At 41.4% G+C, this 9157-nt stretch overlaps 1 protein-coding gene across 2 annotated transcripts in view; it reads left to right on the top strand.

The window, feature by feature from the left end:
• The first annotated feature begins 2430 nt into the window (after positions 1-2430).
• The window catches only part of LOC139416820 (RNA-binding motif, single-stranded-interacting protein 2-like), a 35950-nt gene continuing 29223 nt past the window's right edge, over positions 2431-9157 (top strand). Inside the window, exon 1 of one of the 2 annotated variants that reach the window (XM_071165905.1) lies at positions 2431-2571. In XM_071165905.1, the coding sequence (XP_071022006.1) occupies positions 2500-2571 (72 nt within the window). In that variant the 5' untranslated portion in view covers positions 2431-2499. The remainder of the gene's footprint in view (positions 2572-9157) is intronic. The other variant, XM_071165904.1, reaches the window with a different exon arrangement.

Genomic DNA, 9157 nt, shown 5'->3' with positions numbered 1-9157 from the left:
TCTGGTCCCACTTTACAACAAGTGTCCAAACCTACAGTTCTGGACTAACTTTACAACAAGTGTCCAAACCTACAGTTCTGGTCCCACTTTACAACAAGTGTCTAAACCTACAGTTCTGGACTAACTTTACAACAAGTGTCCAAACCTACAGTTCTGGTACCACTTTACAACAAGTGTCCAAACCTACAGTTCTGGTCCCACTTTACAACAAGTGTCCAAACCTACAGTTCTGGTCCCACTTTACAACAAGTGTCCAAACCTACAGTTCTGGACTAACTTTACAACAAGTGTCCAAACCTACAGTTCTGGCCTCACTTTACAACAAGTGTCCAAACCTACAGTTCTGGACTCACTTTACAACAAGTGTCCAAACCTACAGTTCTGGTCTAACTTTACAACAAGTGTCCAAACCTACAGTTCTGGTCCAACTTTACAACAAGTGTCCAAACCTACAGTTCTGGTCCCACTTTACAACAAGTGTCCAAACCTACAGTTCTGGACTAACTTTACAACAAGTGTCCAAACCTACAGTTCTGGCCTCACTTTACAACAAGTGTCCAAACCTACAGTTCTGGACTCACTTTACAACAAGTGTCCAAACCTACAGTTCTGGTCTAACTTTACAACAAGTGTCCAAACCTACAGTTCTGGTCCAACTTTACAACAAGTGTCCAAACCTACAGTTCTGGTCCCACTTTACAACAAGTGTCCAAACCTACAGTTCTGGACTAACTTTACAACAAGTGTCCAAACCTACAGTTCTGGTCCCACTTTACAACAAGTGTCCAAACCTACAGTTCTGGTCCCACTTTACAACAAGTGTCCAAACCTACAGTTCTGGACTAACTTTACAACAAGTGTCCAAACCTACAGTTCTGGTCCCACTTTACAACAAGTGTCCAAACCTACAGTTCTGGACTCACTTTACAACAAGTGTCCAAACCTACAGTTCTGGTACCACTTTACAACAAGTGTCCAAACCTACAGTTCTGGCCTCACTTTACAACAAGTGTCCAAACCTACAGTTCTGGTCTCACTTTACAACAAGTGTCCAAACCTACAGTTCTGGCCCCTCTTCAGCTCACAACAGGTGTCAAAAACCTGTGTATTCACATGGTTGCCGGTAGTTACAATTTAACAACCATAGATATCGAACATTGTTATATTGTCTGTGGAAATAACATTGTAGGTACATACATTAGTCTGCTTACAATTGTTATTGCCTACATGTCCCCCCATGAAAATAAAACAATATAATCTAAAATATGCTCAATATTCCTGTGTTAATTCAAGTCCAAACTATAACTCAGATCAAACTGCAATGCTCCTGCACCCATCCGGTAACAACATTTCCTTGATTTGGTATAAGTCACTTTACTCACACTGTCCTGGAACTTTACAGACGGAACACAATTATTATACATTCCGCTCTGCTTCTACTCTGTCTGACTAGACACTATGATGAAATCTGGGTGAAATCCCAGTTTTCCTAATATGTCAATGAGATAAATGGGAGCCTATTTCTGTGTTCTGCCTAGTCCAAACTGGTCTAAACTGGCCTTTAAAGGAGTTTTTAACTGTCATTTGTTGCGGTGTATTTCAGTATCTGAAAGAACATTTGCAGTTGAATCTGTCATGTGAATGAATTCATTGTGCTGTTATGTGTTTACTATCTAATCCGAATGCCGCAACCGAAGTTCTCTCTGGAAAAAAATCTAGTTATTCTATTTGATTTGAATCTGTTCTGTTCTATTCACACTCATACTACTATGTAGATGAGAGTGAACACTTGCATACACATGTTGTGCACCCTTGAGGGCTAATCAGGGTAGATACACAAGGAGCCAAGGCAGAGAGAGGGTTGAGGGACTGACTGTGTTGCCAAGCGACTTGCAGTAGACTATAAAAACACTGTCATTACATAATTTTAAGAGCCATCCAAATACATCAGTGTCCTGAACATGACATAAGGTTTATAGATCATTCATGACCCACTGCCATACTTTATAGTGATTGTGATGGTGTAATGCCTTGCACCTTTGAAAAAATATCAGTTGGGCCATGGTCAATATTAATAACCTATAGGCCTATTAGACTTTTAGTCCAAATGTTAGATATCATTTAATGATATGTATTTATAGTGTATAATATTTTTGAGGACTATACAAGCCTTTATACAATACCAATGAAAGTGAAATGTGTGTACAGACATTTATACTTAATAGGAACATTAAAAAGTCATTACGTCTAAAGCCTACATGCTATCTGTCTGGTGGTGTCCAGGTTTACTAAATAGCCATACATGGAAAAAGGAACACAGAAAAGCGCGCTCTTCAACGCACATATACATAGGCTGCCGCTACACCAATGGCTGAGAGCTGGGAGAGCGCCACTCAAATCACAACCCCAGTCAGTTTCCAATCTGAATTTCCTTGGCTGACGTCAGCTGATGACTGCCTGCTTGGCTGTGCTCTCCGCTCCGGACATAGTGCTGTAAAAATGCTGCTCTCTGTGCCGCCAAGGACAGGATTCAACCCATACAACGGCTATACCAGCAGACTTAGTAAAAAGGTAAAGCGATACTGTATTCTATTTACTCCATCTGAATGTTATGCCAATGGTAGTGTATAGTATATGCCGCTATCATTCCTGGATCGTCTTTTGCAGTTAGGTTGCTCGGCTATAAACTGCAGTGTCCTTGAAAGTGGACCATATAGAAATTAACTGTAGGCTATTTTGTAGATTTAACATTGTTTTGAACTGTTTTCTATCCTCCAAATAAGATTGGGAAAAGATAATAGAATAGGATACCGGTATAATTAATTAATTATAGTCTATGCGTCGGGGGCGATCCGAACGTTAGTGTTCTTCCTCTCTTTATCCATAGGCACAGAGAAAGTCAATGCACGGATTAAATTTGCGCTGCGAATATCCCAGAGATCATTTTGCGCTCATTCTCGGGTTTAATACCAAAGGCTAATTGTAAACCGAACGACCAATTGTTGGATGTGTCAAATCAGTTTTACATATTGATGAGAATAAGGTCTCTCTTTGAAAAGATCGCAACGTAAGTTAACCAAATATAATAGCTTTCTTTACGCGTAAATATTTGCCCCACCCCTTGAAATGGCTGGGAACGTTGGCTTTGTTTTCCTAATATAAAACAGTTACTCTTACAGATATAGAAATGCTGAATATATACCGAACAAAAATATAAACGCAACATTCAACAATTTCGATGATTTTACTGAGTTACAGTTCATATGAGGAAATCAGCCAATTGAAATACATTCATTAGACCATAATCTATGGATTTCACATGACTGGGTAGGGGCACAGTTTCATCAGCTGTCCGGGTGGCTGGTCTCAGATGATCCCGCAGATGAAGAAGCCGGATGTGGAGGTCCTGGGCTGGCGTGGTTACAAGTGGTCTGCGGTTGTGAGACCGGTTGTATGTAATGCCAAATTCTCTTAAACTATATTGGAGGTGGCTTATGGTAGAGAAATTAACATACTATTCTCTGGCAACAGCTCTGGTGGACATTCCTGCAATCAATGGTGGACATTCCTGCAATCAGCATGCCGATTGCACGCTCCCTCAAAATTTGAGACATCTGTGGCATTATGCTGTGTGACAAAACTGCACATTTTAGTGGCCTTTTATTGTCCCCAGCACAAGGTGCAACTGTGTAATGATCATGCTGTTTAATCAGCTTCTTGATATGCAACACCTGTCAGGTGGATGGATTATCTTGGCAAAGGAAAAATGCTCACTAACAGAGAAGTAAACAAATTTGTGCACAGAATTTGAGAGAAATAAGCTTTTTGTGTGTATGGAACATTTCTGGGGTCTTTTATTTCAGTTAATGAAACATGGGACCAACACTTTACGTGTTGCATTTATATTTTTGAATCAATATACACTACTGGTCTAAAGTTTTAGAACACCTACTCATTCAAGGGTTTTTCTTTATTTTTACTATTTTCTACATTGTAGAATAATTGTTAAGACATCAAAACTATGAAATAACACATATGGAATCATGTAGTAACCAAAGAAGTGTTAAACAAATCAAAATATATTTTAGATTGGCGGTTGGAACGAAAAATCTCTAATTTGGACTCCAGACCAAAGGACAAATTTCCACCGGTCTAATGTCCATTGCTCGTGTTTCTTGGCCCAAGCAAGTCTATTCTTCTTATTGGTGTCCTTCAGTAGTCGTTTCTTTGCAGCAATTCGACCAAGAAGGCCTGATTCACACAGTCTCCTCTGAACAGTTGATGTTGAGATGTGTCTGTTACTTGAACTCTTGAAGCATTTATTTGGGCTTATTTCTGAGACTTTATATTTCTGAGGCTGGTAACTCTAATGAACTTATCCTCTGGAGCAGAGGTACCTCTGGGTCTTCCATTCTTGTGGCGGTCCTCATAGGAGCCAGTTTCATCATGGTTCTTGATGGTTTTTGCGACTGCACTTGAAGAAACTTTCAAAGTTCTTTACATTTTCCGTATTGACTGACCTTCATGTCTTAAAGTGATGATGGACTGTCGTTTCTCTTTGCTTATCTAAGCTGTTTTTGCCATAATATGGACTTGGTCTTTTACCAAATAGCCCTACCTTGTCACAACACAACTGATTGGCTCAAATGCATTCAGAAGGAAAGAAATTCCACAAATGAACCTTTAACAAGGCATACCTGTTAATTGTAATGCATTCCAGGTGACTACTTCATGAAGCTGGTTGAGAGAATGCCAAGAGTGTACAAAGCTGTCATCAAGGCAAAGGGTGGCTATTTGAAGAATTTCAAATATAAAATATATTTTGATTTGTTTACCCTTTTTTGGTTACTACATGATTCCATGTGTGTTATTTCATAGTTTTGATGTCTTCACTAATTTTCTACAATATAGAAAATAGTAAAAATAAAGAAAAACCCTTGAATGAGTAGGTGTTCTAAAACATTTGACCGGTAGTGTATATAGATCTACTATTGGCATTAGTAACCAATAATTATCTAATGTTGCATCCACATTAGAGTTGTCTGAATGTAAAATGCTAGTGCACAGCTGTAAATACTGTAGCCTACTGAACTAGTTCAATTGAATATGCTGATGGATTATTATGTAACATATTTGCAACAGCTGAAGCAGTTTGTAATGATACTGATGTTGATTGGTAGTTGATAAGATGTATTTTATTTTAAAATGAACCATTTAAAAGTGCAATCTGCAGGTGCTACATCCAATTCTTGACTTATAAATTAATTATATATACCCATTGATTCTTGAAGTATAAATGCCTCATGAGCTTAGTTTAATTGTTGTACCCCATCAGAACACAAAATGTAAGCTTGTTTTACTCCAATGTTTGTAAACAAAGTAAATGTAAACAAACACTGTACAGCCTCAAAACATGATTTAAACTATCCTTTTGATATCATGGATGGTCCGTCCTTGCATCCATAGCTCTGTCTGTCTATGAATTTGACGGTGGTTACATTTCTCCAGCCTCATCAGCCATCTTTTTACAGAAATAGTGGTGGGGAAGACGCTTTGTTATTGTTTCATCTGCTGATTGCCACTTTAAAGACGTACTCTGATGATTTTGCTATGGAACATCCAAAGAACAGAATATAATGCTGAAGTTGAATATGGGGTGTTAGACGGTGAGGTATTAAGGGAATTTTAATGAAGAAACTATAAAGCATATGTTTTTCCACAGGTAGTTGTACAATTCAGAATTAGAATTAACTTTTTTGTGATCCTAGTTTTCATCCTGATGTTTTCACATGTTACTTGTTTCTGAACATTGCTGAAACAGGACTAGGTAGTGTTTAACTTTCGTGAAACATAACACTAGCTCCCTCCTCCCGGGCTGTGTTATTCCTTTCCCTGCCTCATGGTTGGCAGGAATTCAGATTGCTCAGATTAATGACCTGGAATCCATGGAATTCTGTTTATGTCCCAAATGGCACCCTATTCCCTGTAGTGCACTACTTTTGACCAGAGTGCTATGGGCCTTGGTCAAAAGCAGTGCACTACATAGGAAGTAGGGTGCCATTTGGGACGCTCATTCTGGTTTCAAACAATGTGCTCATTTCAGGATAGAAGGGGTGTCTGTTACTCTGCTTTTGCAAACTCAAGCCTTTTTTTGCCAGGAAAACGTTTAGTCTCATTGTGAGAGCTCAAAAGTTACTGGGGGAAAACTTGTAAAACCAACGTCAACTGGTAAACTCTGCTCTGTGTCTTTTTACTACGAGACAAAAGGGTCCAGCAAAGAGAAGAATTCACAGATTTTTTCTCTTTCTTTCTCCTGCTTTTGATTACAATCCCTTCCCCTTCTCTCTTCTCCCATTTTCTTCTTTTTTTCCACACTCTGTTTTAAATACCTTGACTTCTTTGGCTGTCAGTGGTTCTGTTCCCATGGACAAGGGAGCCAGCAAATATTTCCTTTCCCTGTACAGACTGAAGTTAACCCCTTTTCTCAAACCCTGGGTGTTCCTCTTTCTTCAGTGTCTTTCTTCACTGTCTTTTTTTGCATATCTAAAACAACAGTTTGCTGGTTTAGGTTTTTTGCACTTTTGAATGTAGAACTAGATTGACTCAGAGAGGGAGAGAAGAATGAAGCCTCACCAGTTGTCTCTAAGTTGTTGGTGAGGTTGCAGGTTGCAGTAGAAGTATCAGAAGGCTGCCATCGCTATTTTTCCACCATCTTTTGTTTTTCCCAAAACCTTTTCTGCACACTGTAGCAGAATACAGTACCAGGCAGCAAATAGAGAGCTTGTGTATTTTTATAAACATTATATTTTGTACAGTGCCTCTGAAAATCACTTGTGCCAAGCAGGTAACCCTTTGCTTTTTCAGATAGAAGTCTAAGATACAACAATTGAATACTTTTTGCAGAATTTGAATAGATGTGCAATGTTTGATTTATTTGTGCCAAATGTGCAATGTTGACAGATTTAGAAAGTGTGTTTTATTGAGAACTGCGTATAAATGATACTAGGATCGTTTCACTCCTTGGATCTTCTTCTCAAAGGCTTTCCTTGCTTCCCTATGAAGCTTTGAGGAGGCAAGGAGAGTGGATTCGAGGAATCGAGAAAAGTACTTTTGAGATTCACCTCATGTGCGAGTTGTGTGAGCAAAACTACATCATGTGCAGCCGTACAGTTACATACTGTACATTGTGGACACAGACACATGCCAGGTCAGGAATGTTTTCATCTCTTTTTCATGGGAGCCCTGCTGTACTGTGTGTCAGAAGATAACACCTGTAACTGGCAGGCAGGCAGGCAGGCAGGCAGGCAGGCAGGCAGGCAGGCAGGCAGGCAGCAAGCAGGCAGGGTTTGGGGCAGGTGGGAGCCTAGTGGGTATGGCCCATCTGATTCTCTACCATCTTCCTTTTCTCAGAATGAACAGAGCATAGCAGAGCAGCCTTAATGAGTCAGTACCTTCTGACCGGAGAGCACATGAGAGGGATTAGCGCCTTCCACTAACCAGCTCACATCTCCAATTAGACAGGCCTCAATGGCCCACGCCCATCCATCCAGACAGGCTTCCCCCAGCAACACATAGATCCAGACAGGTCTCAATAGCCCACGCCCATCCATCCAGCCCCATCCAGACAGGCCTCATCCAGCAGCACACAGCTCTATTCAGCACCAAGCCCAGGCTCCATCCTCTGTCAAGCATCACACAAATCCTATAGGCAGGCCGATGCCCATCTATCCACCCCCATCATCCAACCAACAGACAAATCCAGACAGGCCTCATCTAGGCTTAGGCTCCTTCCAGCATACAGATTATATAACTATTAAACATACAATTCCTGTCCACCACCAGGCTCCATACATCTCCATCCAAGTATCATACAGATTCTATAGCCATCCCCAGTCCCAGCTCCCATTCACCAGCCATGTACAGATCCTATCTACCCAGTACCCAGGCAGCTGCATCCCTCCTGATAGGGTCTCCAGACAGGAAGAGGTTGTGATTGTAGGAAACAAACAATGCACTGCTTACTATTGATGCTGAAGAGAGGCAGATAAGAGATGTAGAATGGGCATGGTGAAAGAAGGGGCTCTGAGAGAGTAACAGTGATAAATGAAGGGGTGGTAAAACTCCTCTGATTTATGGAGGGGTTCAAGGCTCGGTGCTGCTGGATGTTTTGAAGGCCATGTTGAATACAAAACTGAGCGAAGACAGAAAGGTAGAGGAGTAGAAAGACAGGATAAATACACTGGCCCAGAGAGACAGGAAACACAGGGATAAATACACTGGCCCAGGGAGACAGGAAACACAGGGATAAATACACTTGCACAGAGAGACAGGAAACACAGGGATAAATACACTGGCCCAGAGAGACAGGAACCACAGGGATAAATACACTGGCCCAGAGAGACAGGAAACACAGGGATAAATACACTGGCCCAGAGAGACAGGAAACACGGGGATAAATACACTGGCCCAGAGAGACAGGAAACACGGGGATAAATACACTGGCCCAGAGAGACAGGAAACACGGGGATAAATACACTGGCCCAGAGAGACAGGAAACACGGGGATAAATACACTGGCCCAGAGAGACAGGAAACACAGGGATAAATACACTGGCCCAGAGAGACAGGAAACACGGGGATAAATACACTGGCACAGAGAGACAGGAAACACGGGGATAAATACACTGGCACAGAGAGACAGGAAACACGGGGATAAATACACTGGCCCAGGGAGACAGGAAACACGGGGATAAATACACTGGCACAGAGAGACAGGAAACACAGGGATAAATACACTGGCCCAGAGAGACAGGAAACACAGGGATAAATACACTGGCCCAGAGAGACAGGAAACACAGGGATAAATTCACTGGCCCAGAGAGACAGGAAACACAGGGATAAATACACTGGCCCAGAGAGACAGGAAACACAGGGATAAATACACTGGCACAGAGAGGCACAGAGAAACACTGGGATAAATACACTGGCCCAGAGAGACAGGAAACACAGGGATAAATACACTGGCACAGAGAGACAGGAAACACTGGGATAAATACACTGGCCCAGAGAGACAGGAAACACGGGGATAAATACACTGGCCCAGAGAGACAGGAAACACGGGGATAAATACACTGGCCCAGAGAGACAGGAAACACAGG

The sequence above is a fragment of the Oncorhynchus clarkii genome, chromosome 9 (assembly GCF_045791955.1).
Source record: "Oncorhynchus clarkii lewisi isolate Uvic-CL-2024 chromosome 9, UVic_Ocla_1.0, whole genome shotgun sequence".
Taxonomy (NCBI): Eukaryota; Metazoa; Chordata; class Actinopteri; order Salmoniformes; family Salmonidae; genus Oncorhynchus; species Oncorhynchus clarkii.
Note: the sequence above shows the minus strand (reverse complement) of the source record. Positions and strands in the feature narration are given on the sequence as shown.